The following is a 25,158-nucleotide window of genomic DNA, read 5'->3' on the forward strand; positions in this document are numbered from 1 at the left end:
GATCTGGAGAAGGATCCCTTGTGATGTGGAAAATGTGTGTGTGCGTGCGTGCATGCACCGGCGCATGCACGTTGTTCAATATGGCAGCCACTAGCCACATGTGACTATGTAGCTACTGGGTACTTCAAATGTGACTACTGTGACTAAGGAACTTAATTTTAAATTTTATTTAATTCATTTAAATTCAAATGTAAATAATCAGCCTATACAATCAGGGTCAATTGCTTTTTGACAAGACAATTCAATGGGAAAAGAATAGTCTTTTTCATAAAGGATTCTAGGACTACTGGATTTCTACATACAAGAGAATGAAGTTGGACCCTGCTATGGTCTGAATGTTTATCCCCCCTGTCCCCTGACCCACATATAATGACAGTCCCCAGTGAAGTGGTCTTGGGAGGTGGGGCATCTGGAAGGTGATTAGGTTATGAGGATGGGGTCCTCATAAATGGGATTAGTGTCCTTATAAAAGAAACCCAAGAGACTACCATGTGGGGACTCATAGCAGGCACCATTTATGAGGAATGGGCCTTCACCAGACACCAAATCTGCTGGCACCTTGATCTTGAACTTCCCAGCATCCAGGAACTATGAGCAACAAATTTCTGTTATTTATAAATTTCCTAGTCTAAGGCAATTTGTTGTAACAGCCTGATCAGATTAAGACAGACCCCTGATCAGACTGACAGACCCCTACCTCAAATCCTATATAAAAATTGACTTGTTTCTTTACGTATGGGGAAAAAATTAACTTAAAATGGACCAAATAGCTGAAAGTAAGAGCTAAATCTATGTCTCTTTGAAGAAACCATAGCTGTACATATTTGTGCCCTTGGATTAGGCAGTGGTATTTTACACATGACACCAAAGCATAAAGAAAAAAAAAATAGATAAATTAGACTGTAGCAAAATGAAAAACGTGTGCTTCAAAACACACTGTCGAGAAAGTGAGACAACCCACAGAACGAGAGAAAAGATTTGCAAATTACACATAAGGGTCTAGTATCTAGAATACATAAAGGACTCTTACAAAAAATAAAGACAACCTAATTTAAAAATGAGCAAAGGATCTGAACAGACATTTTTCCACAAAAGATACGTAACTGGATAATAAGCACATGAAAAGATGTTCGACACCATTAGTCACTAGGGAAATGTAAATCAAAACCTCAAATCAAAATTTCTCACCGAATAGGATGGGTATAAGACAATAACAAGTGCTAGCAAGAATGTGGAGAAATCAGAATCCTCACACAGTATTGGTGGGGATGTAAAATGTGCAGCTGCTTTGGAAAACAGTCTGGTAGTTCCTCATAAGTTAAACATGGAATTACCATATGACCTAGCATAGGGTAATTCCACTCCTAGGTATATACTCAAGAGAAATGAAAACATGTCTACACAAAAACCACATTTATAGCAGCATTCTTCATAATAACCAAAAAGTGGAAGCAACCCAAAAATCTATGAACAGATGAACCAATATGAACAGAAAACCAACATGTAATATATCCATACAATACCTATTATTCAGCCACAGAAAAGGAATGAAGCACTGATTCATGCTACAGCATGGATAAAACTTGAAAACATGCTCAGTGAAAGAAGCCACACACAAAAGACCACATATTGTGTGATTCAATTTATTTATTTATTTATTTTTGAGACAGGGTCTTACTTTGTCACATAGGCTGGAGTGCAGTGGCACGATCTCAGTTCACTGCAGCCTCAACCTTCCAGGTTCAAGTGATCCTCCTGCCTCAGCTCCCCCAAGCAGCTGGGATTACAGGTGTGCAGCACCATGCCCCGCTAATTTTTGTATTTTTTGTAGAGACAGGATTTCGCCACGTTGCCCAGGCTGGTCTTGAACTCCTGAGTCTAAGTGATCCGCCTGCCTCGGCCTCCCAAAGTGCTGGGATTACAGGCGTGAGCCACTGTGCCTGGCCTGTGTGATTGCATTTGTATAAAATGTTCAGAATAAGCAAATCTAGAGACAAAAAGTAGACTGTGGTTGCCAGGGGCTAAATGTTTATGTTCCTCCAAATTCAGATGAAATTCTAACTCCCAAGGTAATAGTGTTAGGACATGGGGCCTTTGGGAGGTGATTAGGTCATGAGGGTGCTGCCCTCACTGGAATGGGATTAGTGCCTTCATGAAAGAGCCCCACGGGAGCCTGTCTTCCCCTTCTGCCACATGAGGACTGAGAAGTAGGCAGTCTGTGACCTGGAAGAGGGGCCTCACTGGAACCCAACCATGCTGGCACCTTGAACTCAGACTTCCTAGCCTCTAGAACTGTGAGAAATAAACTCCTGTTGTTCATAAACTACCTAGTCTCTGGCATTTTATATTAGCAGCCTGAACAGACTAAAACACCAAGTACCTCACTGGATGTAGCACATATTAAGAAAATAAGGATTTTTGTCTTCTTGTAATCCTCCTCCCTAACGTGCTCACTGTATCGTGTATTCACATCACAAGGCTTGGCCAAAATGTCACTGTCATTCAGGCTTAGAGATCACAGGACTGTGTAGAACAAGGCCAGCAGTTACGCAAGTATCACACCAGAGAAAGGGAAATAGATTTGAGGATCTAAAGTACAAGCAACATCACAGAGGAGGACAAAGATATACGATATAGGGTGGGTTTTTTTTTTTCTACCAGGCCCCTCTAAACAGAGAAGCATTTTAAGCAATGAAACTCAGCCATAGCTTGCATGGAAGTTCATCTGTGGCCATATTTGGATCTGTCTTTTCTTTTTTTTTGAGACGGAGTCTTTCTCTGTCCCCCAGGCTGGAGTGCAGTGGCGCGATCTCGGCTCACCGCAACCTCCACCTCCTGGGTTCACGCCATTCTCCTGCCTCAGCCTCCCGAGTAGCTGGGACTACAGGCGCCCGCCAACACGCCCGGCTAATTTTTTGTGTTTTTAGTAGAGACGGGGTTTCACCGTGTTAGCCAGGATGGTCTCGATCTCCTGACCTCGTGATCCGCCCGCCTCAGCCTCCCAAAGTGCTGGGATTACAGGCTTGAGCCACCGCGCCCGGCTTTGGATCTGTCTTTTCTATAAGAAGTTCTGAAACGGACAGAAAAGTAGGTACAACCCTGTCATGCACTGGATTCTCAAATATTCATTAACAGAAAATGATAAAAACATACTTATTTGCAGTATCACCACCATTCTAATTAGTGAAATTTGTTTAGTGAATAATCATCTACTATTATATATAACATTAAAAAAAACACACACATGTGGTCTATGCCTTTGCAGAACCATGAGATACATTGATGGAGATAAAGGGCTGATGAGAGCGAGAGAAAAGGCAGAGTGTTTACCTGTCCCAGCCAATTTGGGGGTTGGTTCTTGGAGGAGTGGGGATTTCTCCCAATGATGGGGGCTCAGCCGGTCATAAGCTCCCGCCTGGGAAGGCTCTGCTGGAGAGCTCTCCCTGAGATCTCTCCTAGGAGTCTGCAGTTGAAAGTCTGGCAGTTCCTGTTCTCCAAGCTGAGATCCAGTTTTCTCCAAGAGCACCTTTTGCCCCTGCATACAAACGGCCACCTAGGAACAAGCCCCATCCATTAATTCCATCCATGAGGACTGTGGGAAGCTTGATCTCTCACTGTTGTATAATGACCTGTTTACCTTGGGAATTGCTGATAACCATCTAGAGGTCAACTTTCATAGAAACCACTGAAATGCTCAAAGAAAGTAAAGGGAAGGACGTGAAGAATGACAGGAATGAGGATACTACAAGTCAGCTGAGTGGCTTCCCCTAAAGCTTGGGCCTTTCTCAAGGGCCAGAGTCAAAGTCATCAGGGTAGTTGCTGGCACAAATATCAGGGTCAGTCACGACACTGGGCCATCAGATGCCTACTCTACACACCACCCCTCACCTACTTCTGCTGGAAATAGGCCCTGTAGGAACAGGAAGCGGTATGGTGAGGGGCTGTTAAAAACCCCTCTTACCTAATACATTGTTCTGCCAAAGGCTTTCCTGGTAACAAGATCCCAGTAGCAGTAGGGGTCTAAGATGACTACCCCACCTTCATTCCCTAACAAGTTCTATTTTCCGAAGTTCCTGCTGTTTGCTTCTTGCCTCGGCCCTGACTGGGGTCTGACTTCGGGGAGGGGAGTGGCCAGCAATGGCAACACTGGCCAGTTGAACTGTAACTGGTCCAAAGACAATAAACTAGTCAGGCATTGTGTGGCTCACTCCTGTAATCCCAGCACTTTGGGAGGTCAAGACGGGCGGATCGCCTGGGCCCAAGAGTTCAAGACCAGCCTGGGCAATGTGGAGAAACCCTGTCTCTACAAAAGTACAAAAATTAGCCACTCATGGTGGCATGTACCTGCAGTCCCAACTACTTGAGAGGCTGAGGTGTGAGGAACACTTGAGCTGGACATGGAGGTTGCAGCAAGCTGAGATCGTCCCACTGCACTCCAGCCTCAGCAACACAGTGAGACCCAGTCTCAAAAAAAAATCAAAGACAAAAAGCTAGGCCAGGCGTGGTGGCTCACGCCTGTAATCTCAGCACTTTGAGAGGCCAAGGCGGGCGAATCACTTGAGGTCAGGAGTTCGAGACTAGCCTGGCCAACATGGTGAAACCCCCTCTCTACTAAAAAATACAAAAATTAGCTGGGCGTGGTGGCAGGCACCTGTAAATCCAGCTACTCAGGAGGCTGAGAACTGAGAATCGCTTGAACCCAGGGGGCAGAAGTTAAAGTGGGCTGAAATGGCACCACTGCACTCCAGCCTGGGAAACACAGCAAGACTCCATCTCAAAAAAAAAAAAAAAAAAAAAAAGACAATAAGCTAAACACTGGAAAGACAATAAGCCAGAACTTCCAATGAAATGAAATTCCCCAAAGTCCAACTGCTACCCAACAGGGTGACCCTTCCTACTAAGAATTCTGCTTGTAGGAAAACTAAGTTGGGTGGGGGAAGAGCTGACAGAAGGGATTCAAGAACCTTACAATTACTTCTGGTGACACAAGGTGCATAAAGGAATGGTAAGAACCTTGGTCCTCTGTTGCCTCACTGGGTATCAGTAGTTGGATTTTCTAAAAACCTGTTAACAGCTCAGGATAGGTTCCCAGATAGAGCCTGGAAGCAACTTCTGAAGCCATCCAGTCCACTTCTGAGACTCAGTCCTTAAATAGGGAGAGATCCAGATACCAAACATTACCTAGATGAAAAAGAAATCGGCTGGGCGTGGTGGCTCACACCTGTAATCCCAGCACTTTGGGAGGCCGAGGCAGGCGGATCACGAGGCCAGGAGATCGAGAGCATCCTGGCTAACACGGTGAAACCCTGTCTCTACTAAAAATACAAAAAATTAGCCGGGCGCGGTGGCGGGCGCCTGTAGTCCCAGCTACTCGGGAGGCTGAGGCAGGAGACTGGCGTGAACCCGGGAGGCGGAGCTTGCAGTGAGCCGAGATAGAGCAACTGCACTCGGGCCTCAGCGAAAGAGCGAGACTCCGTCTCAAAAAAAGAAAAAAAAAAAAAAAGAAAAATCCCCAGGATGATGGGAGACGACCCTCCTTACCCACTGCTTTGGTTTCTTGGATGTTCTGTGAAAATCTTCCACGAGGGTCACAATCTCCTTGCTGCTCATTGGACATCGATGCCTGACCCGAGCCTGGATCTCCGGGGGCAGGATAGTCAGGAACTGCTCCATCACCAGAAGCTCCAAAATCTGCTCCTTGGTGTGCAGCTCGGGTTGCAGCCACTGACGGCAGAGCTGTCGGAGCTGGGAGAGCGCCTCTTGGGGTCCAGACACCTCTTGATAACAAAAGCGTCTGAAGCTCTGGCGGCAGAGCTCAGGATCTGGGCAGTTTTTTTGCAGAGTAGGCCCCCGTTTCTCTTCTAGTTTGGCTATTATGTGTCTCTCTTGCTTGGAGGAAGCTTCAGTGTTGGAGCTTAAAGTTATCTCCATTTTAGCTGCCATTTTGGGAGTCAGGAGACAACTCTCTCCTTGTAAACGGGTTAAGCCTTTGGGATCATGACCCTGGAGAAGTCTCTGAATACTAGAAAGATTCTAGAAACGAAGGTTCTCTGAGGATGTTAGGGGGAACGGGATGCAGAGACAAGGCCTCACTTGCTAGCCTTTACTAGCCAAACTCAAGACAACGCGATCCCTGGGAGTGGGAAGAGTTTTGTCTTCTTGTCAGTTTTTTGCAGTCTTGCAAAGGAGAAAAGTCATAACGTCCTAAAAGGACTCTGGGGAAAAAATACTTCTTTTATTTCAGTAGCAAGCACACAGGTCTCGGGTTTAATGAGCAATACACTCTAACCGGCGGGTGGAGCTGAATCCCTAGGAAAAGTTCAAGCTGTCACAGGTAGCTTGCCCCAACTCTCCCGCATCCTGGTGGAAACCGACCGGGTGCATGTCGCCGGGTGCTAAACGGTAGAGCTAAGCAAGGCCACAGCGCCAGTCGGGGGTGTGAGGTAGCGAACAGCCTCCTGCACGCGAGCGAAGCGGCTGCTCGCTGCCGAGGCGCCGCAGGCCCAGTGGCTCCGGCCTCCAGGGCGGCCCCGCGGCCCAGCCAGCCCCAGGCCTGGCGAAGCTGCCGCAACCCGGTGCCCAGCTGAACTCCACGCCCGGTGCGAGCTCGGACTGGCGACTGCGACAACGGTACCCCGAGCAGCCCGGCGCCCCGCACCCACCTGCAGCCGACTCACCTCTCTGGGAACCCAAGACCGCGGGACTTGGGACCCGACACCGGCGAGCACGGGCTGGGGGCGGGGTTGATGCCACACACCGCGGAGACGCCCACTGGCTGCTGAGGACAACTACTGAGAGGGCCCGCCTCTCTACCGTCTATTGGTTGCTGCGTCTGTCAATACCGTCGCAGTGCATCCCGGGAGCTGCAGTCCGGCAATTCGGCTTGCGGGCCTGCGCAGGGGCGTGCGTAGTGGGCGGAGCGAATCGCGCCGCTGACTTCCGGCCCGGAGGCTGAGGGAGTTTGTGGAGTCGAGAGTGCTGGTATCCGGTGAGTTGTCCGCATCCTTGCGGCTGGCGGGATTAGCGGCTGGGCCCTGCGACGGCCGAGGAGCCCCTCCCCGCTGGGAGTCTTCTCCGAGGCGTTTGGGTCCGGCCCCGATGGGCGTCTCCGTGGGACAGGCAGCCTCCCTCAGGCCGGGCGTCCCCAGACGCGCCGCGGTCGCCGTGCCCCGCTCCCACCGCGCGGATCACCCCGAGCCTGAGCGCCGGCGCCCCGGGACCCCCTGGCCTTGACCCTGTTCATCTCGTCCCTGTCTCGCCCACTCCCTACTCATCCACAGTGCCTGACCCTGGCACCGAGTGTGTTCTGAGTACTCAATAAATAGTTACTAAGTGAAAAACCTATCAACCTGGCTCCCCATCCTCATGCTGCATTTTTTTCCGAGTGTCTGGGCCATCGCTAGAGTGAAGTAAAATTTTCAGAGAACAGCATTTTAAAATTTAACGATGAGTGGGAGGTAAGGGGTCAAAAGGGGTCAAGAGGGGTGCAGGTTCCGCCTTCTGCATGAAGTTAGAAGAGCTTTTATTATTCTTCAGCCAGGTAAGGCACAGGATGAACATAATGAAGGCAAGGGGTGCAGGTTCTAGTCCTGGCCTTGCTGCCTAGGAGTTGTGCTGTGTGATGCTTTAGACAAGATACTTCATCGCTCTCAGTTTTTTTGGCTAAAAAGCAGTGCTAACAATAATAATGCCCTTGATTTCTCTATCTGTAGAAGCACTGAAATGTAAAGAGAATTTAAGTGAAGGCAGTTCAAGTTGTTTCAGAAACGGGAACCCAAATCCATTTTTAAAATATAAAAAAAATTCTTTAATTTTTAAAAAACATTTACCATCTTAACCATTTTTAAGTGTACAGCTCAGTAGTCCTGAGTATATTCATATTGTTGTGCATGCTGGATCCATTTTAATACCACATGGTGAGGGTGTATCAGCCCCTGTAGAAAATGTAAATTACGATCTGCTTTAATCTGTGTTTTAAGTAGTTAAAAACCAACACAAACTCATTAAAAAAAGACTGCCTTCGCCAGTGCAGTGGCTCACACCTGTAATCCCAGCACTTTGGGAGGCCAAGGTGGGAGGATCACTTGAGCACAGGAGTTTGAGACCAGCCTGGGCAACATAGTGAAACCCCACCTCTACAAAAAATACAAAAGTTAGCCTCTACTTAAAATTATTTTTAAGGTCGGGCATGGTGGCTTATACTTGTAATCCTAACACTTTGGGAGGTTAAGGTGGGAGGATTGCTTGAGTTCAGGAGTTTGAGACCATCCTGGCAACAGAGTGAGACTCCATCTCTAAAGATAAAGAAATAAAATTATTTTTAAAAGTTATTTATTGTTTAATTTTAAATTATATAAAAGTATTTTTAAAATTAACTCTTAAAAAAATAAAATATTGCCTTACATAAACTGGCCTTGGAGATCTAAACATGTTGTCAAGACTTGAGTATATTGTCCTCTTGTAAACAGGCTCACTCCTGTGATGGAAGAGTGGAGTAGAGAGTGGGACATAGTTGCAGACAACTCTGGTCTTACATTTGCCCAATTTAGCAATTCCCAGAAAATTAAGAGCTTTCCCTACCTCTCATGTAAAATCTGCGAAAATTTTAATAGGCTTAGCTGTGTGTCATATGCCCACTTCTGGGGAAGTGGGTATTGTAATTAATATCCCCACCAGAACCAATGAGAGGGACTTTTTCTTTTTTGGAGACAGAGTCTCACTCTTGTTGCCCAGTCTGGAGTGCACCACTCTTGTGTGCTGAGTGCGATTTTGGGTGGGAGCCACAGAGGAGTCCCTGGTCTGGGTGGGGCCATCTGGTCGTCAGAAAGCAGAGGCCTGAAAAGACATCTCAAAAGGCCAATCTTAGGTTCTACAATCGTGATGTTATTTTATTGGGGAAGTTGCAAATCTTGTGAACTCTGGATAATCATTTCATTATGCCTACACCTTAGCAGAATTCAGGCCCCTCTCATCCTCCTAACCTAGTGGTCTTTAGTTAGTTTTACAAAGGCAGTTTAGTTTTGGGAAGGGTTATTGTCATTCAAACTATAAACTAAATTTCTCCCAAAGCTAGCTTGGCCCACGCCCAGGAATGACCAAGGGCAGTTTGGAGGTTAAAAGCAAGATGGAGTTGGTTAGATCCTGTCTCTTTTAGTGTCATAATCTTCTCACTGTTAATGGTTTTTTCAAAGGCAGTTTCACTATTTCTAGTGTTTTGGATCCTTGGTGTAGATTTGTGGAGGGAGTAAAGGAAAGGGATAGAAAGTAAATCACAAGAACCAGAGTGAAGGAATGTCTGATAGGTTTATACTGTCTTTTTCCATCGTCTTCAGACATCCTTGAAAGTTGAGCCCTTTTTTTCAGCTGTGAGTCTCTGCACATGTCTGACACTCTCATGTCCCACGGATTACAGAAAGACATTCCTTGCAGGAGAACATGGCTTCCCAGTGATGTGGGAAAGATGGACTCTGATCTCCAGGGTAGAAGTGGCAACCAGAGTAAGCCAGTTCGTTGAAGCAAATGGCTGCAGTGAAGAGTACCGAAGCACACCCATCCTCAAACAAGGATCCCACACAGGGCCAGAAATCAGCCCTCCAGGGTAACAGCCCTGACTCCGAGGCCTCCCGTCAGCGCTTCAGGCAGTTTTGCTACCAGGAGGTAACTGGCCCCCATGAAGCTTTTAGCAAACTCTGGGAACTCTGTTGTCAGTGGCTGAGGCCGAAGACCCACTCGAAAGAGGAAATCCTGGAGCTGCTGGTTTTGGAGCAGTTTCTGACTATCTTGCCAGAGGAGATCCAGACCTGGGTGAGGGAGCAGCATCCAGAAAACGGCGAGGAAGCTGTGGCTCTGGTTGAGGATGTACAGAGAGCTCCTGGACAACAGGTGAGAAAAGGAAGTCGGAACTTTGTGGTTTTGGTTATGAAGCTGTTGGGGAATCCAGTTTCTGGAGAGGTGCTTGGTTGAGAAACACACAGTAGCCCTCTGCTGCCCACAGGTCTTGGCTATCTTGGGTTGGTCCTATGCCCTTATAATCGGGAAGAATTTCTCATCTGTGGATACAGCTGCTAGACATTCATATATTTAGTAATGTTTGAAGTCCCTAATTAAAGTGGTAAAAACACTCAGAAAAATTCTCGAAAACAAGGCCAGGGAAAGGACAACTCTCCTTCATTCAGGGGATGGAGGAAAACTAGAGATGCTAGTGAATGAAAATCTAGTTTAATGCTAGGAGCTTCTTTGAGGGCAGAGTGACATGTGTTGTACACTCAACAAAATTATATTAGAGCCAGGCCTTGCCCTGGTTCTTGCTGCCGGGATTAAGCGTTCAGTTTGGGACACTGATGGATTCATAAAATATCCTCTTACGGTCAGGACTAGGCCTGAGATCTGATCAGTGTAACCAGCTTATATCTTCTTGGAGCGGGGAGGTGGGAAAGGCACAGGAAGAGGAAAAGTAACACGCCAGCTTCGGTTGTGGAAGAGTTGGTAGGAGGAAGGCAACTGAAATTGAGTAAGTCTGGGAGAGGCCTAGAGTAATGGAGGGCACAGGTCAGAGGAACGTTGGTCAGCCTGAGTGGGTCTGTGATCAGAGCAGGAAGCAGCTCGCTGGGTGCCAGAGTCTGCACGGCTGGAATGGGAAGGACCTAGGCAGCAGATATGCTTGTGTTTCCCAGTGAAGAGGTAGGGATGTGCACGGGCTGTGGGAAGAGGAACGGGTGAAGGGGGATGTAGATGAAATTTGGTAGGATTGAAGAGTTAGTACTTTTGACTTAATTTAGAGAGGGGAAGAGGAGCTTGATGGTGATGCATCAGGGAAGAAGTTGAGGAAATTAGTCTGAAATCTGTGGGATTGGGACTCTTATTCCTAAGTAAGATTGAATGGAGAGGTGCAGTAGCACTTGTATGAAGGTAGAGCTTGGAGAACTGAACTATTGTAAATAGAGTGGGAATCCCAGTATACCAAAAGTCATCCTAGCCCAGTTCCCCTTCCATCACTCTGTTTGATGGTCTCTCCTCTTCTTATCCTTAACCATGTCGGAATCACCCTTAGGTTTATTTATTTATTTTTTGACACGGTCTTTGTCTGTCACTTAGGCTGGAGTGCAGTGGCATGAATGCGGCTCACTGCAGTCTCAACCTCCTGGGTTCAAGTGATCCTCTTGCCTCAGCCCCCCAAGTAGCTGGGACTACAGGTGCACGCCACCATGCCCAACTAATTTTTGTTTTTTATTACAGATGAGGTTTTGCCATGTTGCTCAGGCTGGTCTTGACCTTCTGAGCTCAGGCAGTCCACCCACCTCAGCCTCCCAAAGTGTTGGGAATACAGGTGTGAACCATTGTGCCCAGCCCACACTCTTAATATAAAAGAAAACAGTGCAGGAGTGTATAGGTTAAACACCTATTTGAAACCTAATTTATTAGTACGTTCTTACACTGCTATAAGGACATACCCGAGACTGGATAATTTATAAAGAGAAGAGGTTTAATTGACTCACAGTTCTGCATGGCTGGGGAGGCCTCAGGAAACTTACAGTCATGGCAGAAGGGGAAGCAAACACGTCCTTCTTCACATGGCAGCAGGAAAGAGAAGAATGAGAACTGAGTGAAGGGGGAAGCCGTGAGAACTTACTATCACTAGAACAGCATGGAGGAAACTGCCCCCATGATTCAATTACGTCCCACTAGGTCCCTCCCATGACACGTGGGGATTATGGGAACTACAATTGAAGATGAGATTTGGGTGGGGACACAGCCAAACCGTATCACCTATCATGAAAGTGAAGGAGAGAGCAAGAAGTGGAGGTGGGTAGTAGTAATGGAGGTTGATATAATTTCTCAGGACCCCACTTGCCTCTCAGTACCTCTCTTCATTCCCTTTAAGAGTGTTTGTTATAAGCATGGGACTTAAAGAATGAAGATGGCTCTGAAAGACAAAAGTTGATTTTCAGTGACTGTGATATTGGGGATTTTACAGTGAACAGGACAGGCACGGCCCCTGGCGTGCTGGAGCCCGCAGTCCATGGGGGAAACAGACAATCATAAATCAAAAGTAAACCATAAAAATCATTTCAGATGAGTGCTTGGAAGGAAATGAGCAGAGAGATGTGATAACTGGAGTGTTGGGAGATAGGTTGTGAGGCAGCGCCTCTCTGAGTGACACTGAAGGAGAAGAAGGAATCAGTTGTCCCAAGAGCTGGGAGGAGAGTACTCCAGACAGAGGGCACAGCACATACAAAGAGCCTAAGGTGGAAAAAGACTGGGCAGGTTTGAGAGGAAGAAGGGAGGGCTTGTGGCTGGAGCTCAGAGACTGGGGAAGAGTACTGTGAGAGAAAGGGAGGAGGCAGGGCAGAATGATGCTGGGCCTTTTAGGCTGCGAAGAGGAGTTTGGATTTTATTCTGTGTGCAGTGGGAAGCCACTGAAGAGTGTTGTTACTACGGAGGGACAGGACTCTAGATTTTAAAAAGATCACACTGGATTCCATGTAGAGAGAATGGATTGGAGGGTCCAGCAGTAGAGAGGATGCAGACAGCAGATAGTATCCTGGACCCTGATGGAGCCATAAGGTGAAGAGAGAGGACCAATGCGAGGTCTCTTTTGAAGACAGAACTGATACTGGATTTGGGGGGCAGAGGAAATGGCCTAGTGCTGAAGTCATGGGGGTTTGCTAAAGTGAAAGCTGACATTCTCTCTTCTAACAAATATATGTCAGTTTTTAACAGTTCTGGTGTGTCAGGCTCTATGCTAGGTGCTGTCATATAAATAATCTTAACCACTTCAGAGAGTTTTTTTTGTTTTTGATACAGAGTCTTGCTGTGTTGTCCACGCTGGAGTGCAGGGGCGTGATCTTGGATCACTGCAACCTCCGCCTCCTGGGTTCAAGTGATTCTCCTGCCTCAGCCTCCCAAGTAGCTGGGGTTACAGATTCACACCACTATGCCCAGCTAATGTTTGTATTTTTAGTAGAGACGAGGTTTCACCATGTTGCCAGGCTGGTCTTGAACTCCTGACCTCACATGATCTGCCTGCCTCGGCCCCTCAAAGTGCTGGGATTACAGGCGTAAGCTACTGCACCCTCAAAGACCTAATTCTATTAATTTTTATTTTATTACAGCAGCAATACAGTGGCTCCTAGATGTTTCTCTTCTGCTTCCTTATGTTACACATTATTTTTTAACACCACTCTTAGGAGTTGTAAAGTCCAGCTTAGGCAGGAATTTGTAGTGATGGATAATGGGGTCTGTTCTCAGGTCCCAGATTCCGAGAAGGGCTTGAAAGTACTCATGGAGGAGATGACCTCTTTGGGAGCAACCAGAGAATCACTGAGATCCCAATGGAAACAGGAGGTTCAGCCAGAGGAACCGACTTTTAGGGGATCACAGAGCTCACACCAAAGACCAGGGGAACAGTCAGAAGGTAAGCAGAAGCCTCTGTCCTCACCTGAGGCAGGTGAGAAACAATCATTTGCTGGAAACAAAGGTCTGAACTGGGTCCACCCAAGGGTTCCAGACTAAATGCCTTTGAAATATATCCAAAAACCAGCAGGGCGTGGTGGCTCACGCCTGTAATCCCAGTACCTTGGAAGACCAGACAGGCGGATCACCTGAGGTCAGGAGTTTGAGACCAGCCTTGCTAACATCATGAAACCCTGTTTTTACTAAAAATACAAAAAATTAGCTGGGCATGGTAATCCCAGCTACTCAGGAGGCTGAGGCAGGAGAATTGCTTGAACCCAGGAGGTGGAGGTTGCAGTGAGCCAAGATCGTGCCACTGTATTCCTCTCTGGGCTGTCTCAAAAAAAAAAAAAAATATATCTATCTATCTATCTATCTATCTATCTATCTATCTATCTATCTATATATATCTCCATATCCAAAAGCAAGATTACAAATTTCAGTTGAGGGTAATAGCACTTAAAGTAGGAACAGAGATTATGTGTTAGCATAATTCTTTTTTATTACAATTCTGTTACTAAAGAATCAGGCGTCATTAAAGGTGAACATGGTTACCTTCACCTTCTGCACAGCAGTTTTTCATATACTTGAAGACATTAAATCCCCTTCCCCATCCAACTTAATCTTTTCCAGAATACATTTTTATTATTTTTGCCTTTCGTCCAGAGCTCTATTTTTTGTTTTTACTCGTCTTAATTTTTTTAGAAAACTTTTTTTGTTTCTTTGTTTTCTGAGATGGAGTCTTGCTCTGTCACCCAGGCTGGAGTGCAGTGGCGCGATCTTGGCTCACTGCAAGCTCTGTCTCCCAGGTTCATGCCATTCTCCTGCCTCAGCCTCCTGAGTAGCTGGGACTAAAGCACCCGCCACCATGCCCAGCTAATTTTTTGTATTTTTAGTAGAGATGGGGTTTCACCATGTTAGCCAGGATGGTCTCGATCTCCTCACCTCGTGATCCGCCTGCCTCGGCCTCCCAAAGTGCTGGGATTACGGGCATGAGCCACCATGCCCGGCCTTAGAAAACTTTTTTAACTAAAAAAATTATCTTGGCTGGGTGCGATGGCTCATCCCTGTAACCTCAGCACTTTCGGAGGCTGAAGCGGGAAGACAGCTTGAGCCTAGGAGTTCGAGACCAACCTGGGCAACATAACAAGATCCTGTCTCTACCAAAAAAAAAAAAAAAATTTTTTTAATTGAGGTGAATTTCACATAACATAAAATTAACCATTTCAAAGTGAACAATTCAGTTATGCTTAGTACATTCACAGTGTTATGCAGCCATCACCTCTGTCTAGTTTCAAAACATTTTTATCATCCCAAAAAGGAAACCCTGTACCCATTAAACAGTTGCTCCCCATTCTGTTTCCATGGATTTACCTGTTCTGGACATTTCATGTAAGTTGAATCACATGTATTATGTGACCTTTTGTGTCTGCCTTCTTTCACTTTTCGTGTTTTGAGCATGTATCAGTACTTTGTTCCTTTTGATGGCTGAATAATATTCCATTGCATGGATATTCCAAGGGTCTATATTTTTATAAGTCTTTTTCCATGAAGTAATTTGGCTAGATACTTGCTGCCTTTTCTGTTTAATTGAAAGCTGCCATTACAGGTTGCTAGTTAAGTTTTTTTAAGAGACAGGGTCTTGCTCTGTCTCCCAGGCTGGAGTGCAGTGGTGCCATCATAGTTCACTGCTGCCTCAAACTGCTGGGTTCAAGCAGTCCTCCTGCCTCAGCCTCCCAAAGTGCTGGGAATACAGGCATGTGCCACCACACCCAGCCTGAAAAACACTGTGTCTTGATGATGTTTAAGTTGGCAAACCTGTGTTGATAAACTGGAAAATTGTCTAAGAGATTTTAGTGTTTTTTTTGTTTTTTTTTTTTTTTTTTTTTTTTTTTTTTTTGAGATGGAGTTTCACTCTTGTCGCCCAGGCTGGAGCGTAGTGGCATGATCTCGGCTCACTGCAATCTCTGCCTCCTGGGTTCAAGTGATTCTCTTGCCTCAGCCTCCTGAGTAGCTGGGATTACAGGTGCCTGCCACCACGCCTGGCTAACTTTTTGTATTTTTAGTAGAGACAGGGTTTCGCCATGTTCGGCAGGCTGGTCTCGAACTCCTGACCTCAGGTGATCTGCCCGCCTCAGCCTCCCAAAGTGCTGGGATTACAGGTGTGAGCCACTGCACCCAGCCAATTTTAGTTTTTTTTTAAGCAAAGTAAATACTCTTGTCAACATCTTTATAAACTTTGCCACTTAGCATTTATTTCCTTTTAATCCTTGGGAACACCTGTGTTCTGTGTGTGTTTTCCAAGGCTTTGGGACAGCAGGGGGCTGTGAGTAAAGAGAAGCAGGACTTGCTGCCTTCCAGGCTAGGCTCCCTCTGCTTCCCAGGCCCATGGGCCACTCACAGATCTGGAGTGTTGTCACCTCCCCAAGGGTCACATACCTCTGAGTTGCCACTGAAGTTCCATTAGTAAGTCGTAAACATGATTCATTTTATTTGTACAATTTTTTTTAAATTTTCCTATATTTTTAAGCAATGTCACAGTCATATTTGTACAATTCTTGAAGTTGGAGACTTGAGAAAAAATGTATTATCTTGGTCTGAAAAATATAAAAGGTTTCTGTTACTGTGGTATTTTAGAGTACTGTGGTTATCTTTGGATGGCAGGGCTATGGAGAGATTTTTGTTTTCCCACTATGATTGTCTTTTTTTCCCTGACATGTATATTTTTCTTTAAAATGAAAGAAAAGAAAAAGCTTTTATGCCAAGAGGAATCTCATGAAAGGAACTTCTCAACTCACAGAGGCCATGAGCTCTGGCAGTGGTTCTCAAACTTGAGTTTGCCTCAGACTCATTCGGAGGTGGGAGAGTGATAATACAGAGTCCTAGGCCCCACCTCCAGAATTTCTGATTCAAATCTGAGGTGGAGCCCCAGAATTTGTGTTTCTGATGGGTTGCCAGGGGCTGCTGATGCGGCTGGCCCAGGAGCCCACTTTGAGAGCTTCTGCTCTGTGCTGTTGTGTGGAAGCCGCCCTCTAATAGGGGCTGTTTTTTCCCCCACCCTGGCTTGCTCCTCAGCTCCCAGGAACCTGCCTCAAAACACAGGTCTCTACGACCAGGAGACAGGTGCTGTGGTCTGGACAGCTGGGTCCCAGGTGAGCTGTGGTTGATGCCTTCTGTCTCCTGAGTACCCACTCTCACCCCAAAACCCTCTTCATTTCCAAAGACATGAGAAAGATTGTGTGTGGTCCATGGGGCTTCTGGGGTCATTTTGATTCTGTCCATTCTGACATCATTACATGGCTCAGAACCTGTCCCACTGGGAGCTGACCTCCCCTGCCTTTGCCTTGCCCCCGATCTGACAACTGTGATCCTGTCTCTGCCCCCACCCCAGGCTAGAGTGGTGCTATTTTATCGGTAGCAGCAGCTCCAGTGTTGTTACAGGGACCAGCCACGTGTGACAACAGAGCTGTATCCCTCTGGCAGCAAGAATGGATGTGCCCAGGCCCTGCACAAAGGGCCCTCTACAGGGGTGCCACGCAGAGGAAGGACAGACACGTCTCTCTGGGTAAGGATCCATCTTCCCTCCAGGTCCAGGTGGATGTGTTCAGTTGTTCAGAGAGGCTGAAAGGACTTGAGAGGGAGGGAGACAGAGGGAATGGGGAGACTGTTGGGTGGAGGGAAAGGAGGAAGTAAATGGGGAACCAGAGCAGGCAAGAGAGACACAGGCAGAGATCAAAAGAAAGGGGCAGCATGTGTGACCGGCAGTCAAGAACATGGGAGGTGAAGGGTGACAGGGTGGAGAAGCAAAATGTGATAGCGAGACAGAGTCAGAACAAGCAGTCCAGAGCCGGAGCCAGACAGGTGGCCACCAGGAGCACACATGTGCTCATGCACACAGGTAGCAGTAGTCGCTCCCGAGTTTCTCCAGTGGCAGAGGAGATTAACAAATAAAACCACCCAACCGGGACAGTCTACTATGCCCAGGCCTTCCGGGAGGAACCAGGCCCTTTCCCAGCGTCTCAGGACACTTGGGGAAGGTTCTGCCAAGCAGACCGCTCTCTTGCCTTTCTGAAATCAGTTCTGTCCCATCTGGGCCAAATGCCTCCTCCTCAGAGCAGCCTCCCTGACCATCCAGATTCAGAAACAGACACTGTGCAGCTCATTGGGCCTAGATGTCTCCTCTGCTGCTTCACATGCAGAGTTCTCCTGGCTAAGCCCAGGGTGGGAGGGACTACACAAGGCTGTGAACACAGGCCCTGTGACACTGCCCCTGCCTCACTCTACAATGTTGCCCTCCCCAGTGGTGTGTGGTTTTTCCCTGCTCTGCCCCTGCGATCCCTCCCCTCCTTTGCCAGGAACTCCAGGTTTCCTGGCTTCAGCATGTGCCATTTCTTACTTCTTGTTCAGGCTTCTGCACCTTATCTTTGTCCAGTTGCAGGAGAGTATAGTGTCTGTTTGAACTCTGTATTGAGATTTGTATTACTAAGTATATATGGATAATACAATAAGGTGAGATATAAATATTTTTGTACTTGTGATTTTTAACTTATTAGGTGACATTCACATGACATAAAATTAACCACTGTAAAGTGAACAATTCTTTGGCATCTAGCACTTTCAGAGTGTTGTATAATTACCACCACGTCCAGTTCCAGAACCTGTCCATCACTCCAAAGTAAGATCCCACAACCATCCAGCAGTTTCTCCCCGTCCTCCCCCTGCAAGCCCCTGGCAGACGCCAGTCTTCATTCTGTCTCTATGGATTGAGCTATTCTGAATATTTCATGTAATGGTACCTGTAATTTTAACTGCTACAACATTAGGCTTATTGAATGAGGGCTTGTAGTCCCCACACACTTTTGGTTTCTTGTCAACCATTCAGGATCCTTTAAAATTAGAGGTAAGAGTTGAGACAGAATGTGAGAGGATAAGTCATTCTTTCCACAAATATTAATTTAGTGCCTACAGTATCTCAGACCTAGTTCTAGGTCGTTAGGGATACAACAGTGAACAAACAGATAAAGATTCCTGCCCTGTGGGAAGAGACAGACCATAGCATAATCAGTAAGCGGCAGAAGATGCTAGAGGGCAATAAGCGCGATGGGAGAGAAGCAGCACCAGAGCAGAGTGATGGGAGTGCCAGGGCAGAGGTTGGTTTCAGTTTTCAGTTTGGGTCCTCAGGGTCGCCCTCATTGAGAAAATGACATTTGAAAAGACTTGCCGAAGGAGGAGGGATGAGCCATGCAGCCATATCCTACATGGAGGAAGAGTGTAAGACAGACGCAATGACTTGGACTGGAGCGAGGTGGGCATGCCAGTTCACTGGCACAGAGTACACCCATGAGTAATGAGAAAACGAGCTCAGAAAGCCAGATCAAATGAGTGCTGCCAGCTGATACTGAGAGGGAGCAATTAGAAACTTTTGTAACAATTTGACACTGCTGCACTATTCGGTTGCATTTTTATTGTATTTTACAAAAGAAATAAGCACAAGACTCCTGTCCTTCATAGATAATTTGAGAAGTACTAATATAGGATCGTGAGGCCCTACATGAAGGACTTTTTTCTTCTGAGTGAAATGGGGGAGACTTGTGCAGTTCTGGGCAGAGGAGTAAGTTTTAAAAGGACCACTTTGAGTATTTCACTTTATTTGGCACTTAACTCTACGTAAACATTTATTTGTGTCTCTTTTTGCTAGAGAGACTTCTATAGGACTGTGACCTCCTTGAAGGCAGAGTTCATGTAATATTTATATTTCTCAGAAACTGGCATTGTAGGCACTCAGTGTTAGTTACATTGAATAACAAAGGAGGGGACTCCCTCTGGCTGTTGGGTTGAAAGTAGACCGTAGAAGGTCCAGAGTGGAAGCAAGAAGACCAGATAGGCTATGGCAGTGATCCAGGCATGAGGTGATGGTGGTTCAGCGTGGAGTAGAGGGGGTGACAAGAAGAGGCTGGTGCCCTTCAGAGCATCATGACCAGATGTTGGAATGCACTTGCTGGGACAGCTCTAGTCAAATCGGTCCTCATGAACTGGCCCAGATGGGCAGCAGGTGTGTGTGGTAAGGGTTCTTTAGTAGCCAGCCATCCTGAACTGCTCTTCCCAGGTGTTTACTACTCATTCTTACCTTGGTGTGTTAACTGCTGTCATTTAGTTTCCTGTATCTACAAGGATGACAAGACATATAAACAGATAGAGATCGGCTGGATGAGGAGGTATTCCTGTATCAGGGAGGGAACAGGCAGATATATCCTTACAACCAGCTCCTCTGTCCCCTGAATCTTTGCTTTCCTTGAGTATCACCTTTCACTGTGTCCTCTTATGTGGCCGCCATCAGGAAGTCCCACAACTGTCAAGGCAGGCAAGCCACTACCCTTATTGCCAGCCACCTCTCCAGGAGAAATGAGTAGGATTGAGGATAATTAAAGATAAATTAAAAAGGCAGCTTTAGTAAATAACCCTACAAGTCCTTCTCAGTGGAGGGAATGTCTTTTGTATTATACTAAAAGTTTTCATGTTTTAGACAAAAAGCCACAGTGAGGTTTCTTCCTAGAAATAACAATAGCCAGTTGTAGCACAGTTTGAGAAACCAGGATGTAACTTCTTTTTTTTTTTATATACTTTAAGTTTTAGAGTACATGTGCACAACATGTAGGTTAGTTACATATGTATACATGTGCCATGTTGGTGTGCTGCACCCAGTAACTCGTCATTTAACATTAGGTATATCTCCAAATGCTATCCCTCCCCACTCTCCTCACCCCACAACAGTTCCCGGAGTGTGATGTTCCCCATCCTGTGTCCATATGTTCTCACTGTTCAATTCCCACCTATGAGTGAGAACATGCGGTGTTTGGTTTTTTGTCCTTGTGATAGTTTGCTGAGAATGATGGTTTCCAGCTTCATCCATGTCCCTACAAAGGACATGAACTCATCAGTTTTTATGGTTGCATAGTATTCCATGGTGTATATGTGCCACATTTTCTTAATCCAGTCTATCATTGTTGGACATTTGGCTTGGTTCCAAGTCTTTGCTGTTGTGAATGAATAGTGCTGCAATAAACATTCATATGCATGTGTCTTTACAGCAGCATGATTTATAATCCTTTGGGTATATACCCAGTAATGGGACTGCTGGGTTAAATGGTATTTCTAGTTCTAGATCCCTGAGGAATCGCCACACTGACTTCCACAATGGTTGAACTAGTTTACAGTCCCACCAACAGTGTAAAAGTGTTCTGTTTCTCCACATCCTCTCCAGCACCTGTTGTTTCCTGACTTTTTAATGATCACCATTCTAACTGGTGTGAGATGGTATCTCATTGTGGTTTTGATTTGGCATTTCTCTGATGCCCAGTGATGATGAGCATTTTTTCATGTGTCTTTTGGCTGCATAAATGTCTTCTTTTGAGAAGTGTCTGTTCATATCCTTTGCCCACTTTTTGATGGGGTTGCTTTTTTCTTGTAAATTTGTTGGAGTTCATTGTAGATTCTGGATATTAGCCCTTTGTCAGATGAGTAGATTGCAAAAATTTTCTCCCATTCTGTAGGTTGCCTGTTCACTCTGATGGTAGTTTCTTTTGCCATGCAGAAGCTCCTTGGTTTAATTAGATCCCATTTGTCAATTTTGGCTTTTGTTGCCATTGCTTTTGGTGTTTTAGACATGAAGTCCTTGCCCATGCCTATGTCCTGAATGGTAGTCCCTAGGTTTTCTTCTACGGTTTTTATGGTTTTAGGTCTAACGTTTAAGTCTTTAATCCATCTTGAATTAATTTTTGTGTAAGGTGTAAGGAAGGGATCCAGTTTCAGCTTTCTACATATGGCTAGCCAGTCTTCCCAGCACCATTTATTAAATAGGGAATCCTTTTCCCATTTCTTGTTTTGTCAGGTTTGTCAAAGATCAGATGGTTGTAGATATGCAGCATTATTTCTGAGGGCTCTGTTCTGTTCCATTGGTCTATATCTCTATTATTGTACCAGTACCATGCTGTTTTGGTTACTGTAGCCTTGTCGTATAGTTTGAAGTCAGGTAGCGTGATGCCTCCAGCTTTGTTCTTTTGGCTTAGGATTGACTTGGCAATGCGGGCTCTTTTTTGGTTCCGTATAAACTTTAAAGTAGTTTTTTCCAATTCTGTGAAGAAAGTCATTGGTAGCTTGATGGGGATAGCATTGAATCTATAAATTACCTTGGGCAGTATGGCCATTTTCATGATATTGATTCTTCCTACCCATGAGCATGGAATTCTCTCTCTGTCATCAGGCTGGAGTGCAGTGGCACAATCTCAGCTCACTACAACCTCTGCCTCCTGGGTTCAAGTGATTCTTCTTCCTCAGCCTCCCGAGTAGCTGAGACTACAGGCGCACGGCACTACACCCAGCTACTTTTTTTTGGATTTTTAGTAGAGATGGGATTTCATCATGTTGGCCAGGATGGTCTCGATCTCTTGACCTCGTGATCTGCCCGCCTTGGCCTCCCAAAGTGCTGGGATTACAGGTGTGAGCCACCGCGCCCAGCCTAGGATGTAACTTTTTAAGCTGCCAAAACCGCGCACTGCAGTATGTACAGTCCTCCATGATCTAACTGACAGATCTGATTGACCTATTCTTTGTCCCCCAGCAACAGGTGTCCCCTGGGGCTATGAAAAGACCAAGACACTCCTGGCTATTCTTAGTAGTTCTCAATTTTATGGAAAACTCCAGACCTGTCAGCAGAATAGCCAGATCTACAGGGCCATGGCGGAAGGACTCTGGGAGCAGGGTTTTCTGCAGACCCCAGAACAGTGTCGCACCAAGTTCAAAAGCCTACCGTTGAGTTACCGCAAAGTGAGGGGAAGCCGTGTGCCCGAGCCTTGTATCTTTTATGAGGAAATGGATGCTCTTTCGAGCTCCTGGGCCTCTGCACCTCCTATGGCAAGCGATGCTGTTCCTGGCCAAGAAGGAAGTGATATTGAGGCTAGAGAGCTGAATCACCAGAATGGGGAACCCACGGAGGTAGAAGATGGCACTGTGGGTGGTGCAGACAGGGATGAAAAGGACTTCAGGAATCCTGGCCAGGAAGTCAGGAAACTTGACCTGCCAGTGCTGTTCCCAAACAGATTTGGTAAGACTCCCTTGGCGCTGATGGTCAAAGGATGGCAAAGTCCACTTTAGAGGCCATTAGCCTAGCAGTTGAGTAGGAGCTGTCACTGATCCTGGCATCATCATCATCTTGATGTGTGACCCTATCCAAGTTTTGGTTTTCATGGAGTTAAAAGATTATTTTCCTTGCATTTCACAGCCCTGATTTTGCATTTGCCAACCTCTTTCAACTAAGTTCATGTCATCTTTTCCCATGGAGTTTCACTATGCATTGTCAGACTGCTGGTTAGGCCTCCAGACCAGGTCCATCTTCTCCCTCCTCCTCTAGCATGGCCTTGCCTTTCACAGCCTGAGCCTATGCTAGCTGGGTACTTAGCACCTTGCTTTCTTCCTGTTTGAGCTGGCCAAGCCCAGGGTTGCCTTTTGTTATTCTGCTGCTAGAAGTTAGAACATTCAAGAATTGAGGGTACACCTATAAACAGACTGGCAGATGACATAGAGCTTAATGTCTTGCCTCAGTTTGTCATTGTGTCAGAACATCCGAAAAAAGATAGGAGAAAAGTTGGGAGTTTAGGGCATAATTTTCCTGTAATAATTTGGAGCTCAAAAATATTACAATTAGAAAATAAAAAGCTATTAATTAGCAGGAGACTTAATCACATGAAGAATTTCAATTAGATATTTCTTCTATGTAGTATAGTTATAACTTTGCATTCCATTGTTTTCCTTCTCTATAGTCCATTGTATTTCTGTGGGTTTTTTTTTTTTCAGGTTTTGAGATCAAGAATGAGATTAAAAAAGAAAATCTAAAATGGGATGATTCAGAGGAAGTAGAAATAAACAAGGCTTTACAGAGAAAGTCCAGAGTAGTTTATTGGCACTCTGAGCTACAAAAAGGCTTGGAGAGTGAGCCAACATCAAGAAGGCAATGTAGAAATTCTCCAGGGGAGAGTGAGGAGAAAACTGCATCCCAGGAGAAGATGAGTCACCAGAGTTTTTGTGCCAGGGACAAAGCCTGTACACGTATCCTCTGTGGGAAAAACTGCTTTCAGAGTGTGCACTCTCCCCACAAGCCAGCCCTTGAACTGGAAAAAGTATCTCGATGTCCCGAATGTGGGAAAACCTTTAGCCGAAGTTCTTACCTTGTTCGGCATCAGAGAATCCACACAGGCGAGAAGCCTCACAAGTGCAGTGAGTGCGGGAAAGGCTTTAGTGAGCGCTCCAACCTCACTGCCCACCTACGAACTCACACAGGGGAGAGGCCCTATCAGTGTGGGCAATGTGGGAAAAGCTTCAACCAGAGCTCCAGCCTCATTGTCCACCAGAGGACCCATACGGGGGAGAAGCCTTACCAGTGCATTGTCTGCGGAAAGAGATTCAACAACAGTTCCCAGTTCAGTGCTCACCGGCGCATCCACACTGGGGAGAGCCCATACAAGTGTGCAGAGTGTGGGAAAAGCTTCAACAATAACTCCCACTTCACTGCCCACCGAAAAACCCACACTGGTGAAAAGCCTCACAGGTGTTCTCACTGTGAGAGAGGCTTCACTAAGAGCTCTGCCCTCACCCATCATCAGACGGTACACATGAAAGCAGTACTGTCATCACAGGAAGGAAGAGATGTGTTATGAGTGTGTAGGAAGACTGTCAGATTAAGTTCCTCAGGTCAGCATGTATGAGCTTTCTTCTGCTGTGGAGAGATTTCGCCAGTCCCTGACTTTGCAACAGACCTACTGACTACTGGATCTTAAGACCCATGTCTAGGACCAGGAGTCAGCATAAGGACGCTGACCTCTCCTGGCTGTGCCTGTGACTCCAGAGTCCTATCTTCCTGTGACTTAAAGTTTTGATGGAGAGAAAGCTGTAGGATCCATAAATTCTACCAGGAAACCAGGGTCTTCCTGTTCCTAGCACTGAGAATGGGCACCCAGTGGTCCAAGAACACTTTCTGGGCTAACATAGTCCTCACACAGGGCTGAGAAAGAAAGTGTCTCTTTTCCTGGGAAGCACATGTAAAAATTAAGGGCCTGAATCTCTTCTAAACCAATAATTGACCTCTAGGCACCCACCATAATACTGCTACCTTCAGGGCAGAAGACACTACTCTTTCTAACCCAGCCACCACCAAAAAGCGAACAGAAAGAAGGAAGGAGGGTTAAGCCATTGGATAATACTGAATCTTTTTCCCTAAGTGACTTAACCTTAGAGCAAGCATAACATCCAGGTTAATTTTTTAAAAGATTTCTCCTTTTATTATTGCCCTCGTCATAGTTGCCGATTGTCTCTTAAAGTAAGTGGTTTATAGACATTACTATTTCTGATAATAATTTACAAACTACTATAAACAAATTTATAAACATTACTAATTTCTGATGAAAATAAAGTTGTTTCTCCCTCCACTTCCTTGGCCTTTGGTTGTAATTTTCTCCATCAGAAACTATACTCATGCAGAAGCCTGTAGGGTCCTGAAAATGATGTATATAAATGTAGAGTCTGTTTCAGGGCAGTAGGACATGCAGAGAAGGAATAGGGGTAGGAAATGGAGAAGAGGAAATGAATTGGGTTGGGAAGGGTTTGTGCCATCATGAGAGGGAAGATCATAGAAACAAGGGAAAAACAAGGTTCACC

General features: G+C 45.9%; 2 protein-coding genes across 7 annotated transcripts in view; one reads left to right on the forward strand and one right to left on the reverse strand.

Annotated features, from left to right (window-relative positions):
• ZNF174 (zinc finger protein 174) overlaps nt 1-6,736 on the reverse strand; it is a 46,668-nt gene extending 39,932 nt beyond the window's left edge. For 3 of the 6 annotated variants that reach the window (XM_058433916.1, XM_058433917.1, XM_032145482.2), the window contains exons 1-2: nt 5,542-6,736; nt 3,331-3,553 (exon numbers count right to left, since the gene is read on the reverse strand). In XM_058433916.1, coding sequence (XP_058289899.1) covers nt 3,331-3,553; nt 5,542-5,943 — 625 coding nt within the window. In that variant the 5' untranslated portion in view covers nt 5,944-6,736. Of the gene's footprint in view, nt 1-1,637; nt 1,988-2,015; nt 2,777-3,330; nt 3,554-5,541 lie in introns of those variants that run through there. The other 3 variants (XM_058433914.1, XM_058433915.1, XM_032145483.2) reach the window with 3 other exon arrangements.
• Nucleotides 6,737-9,090: 2,354 nt separating this feature from the next.
• On the forward strand, nt 9,091-24,929 carry ZSCAN32 (zinc finger and SCAN domain containing 32). Its single transcript, XM_058433939.1, has 6 exons — nt 9,091-9,882; nt 13,249-13,504; nt 16,528-16,604; nt 16,894-17,017; nt 22,070-22,552; nt 23,302-24,929. The coding sequence occupies exons 1-6, from the start codon at nt 9,520-9,522 to the stop codon at nt 24,159-24,161; spliced, it is 2,163 nt and encodes a 720-aa protein (XP_058289922.1). The 5' UTR covers nt 9,091-9,519; the 3' UTR covers nt 24,162-24,929.
• Nucleotides 24,930-25,158: the final 229 nt, after the last annotated feature.

This window comes from Hylobates moloch, unplaced genomic scaffold (genome assembly GCF_009828535.3).
Source record: "Hylobates moloch isolate HMO894 unplaced genomic scaffold, HMol_V3 SCAFFOLD_23, whole genome shotgun sequence".
In the NCBI taxonomy this organism is placed as follows: Eukaryota; Metazoa; Chordata; class Mammalia; order Primates; family Hylobatidae; genus Hylobates; species Hylobates moloch.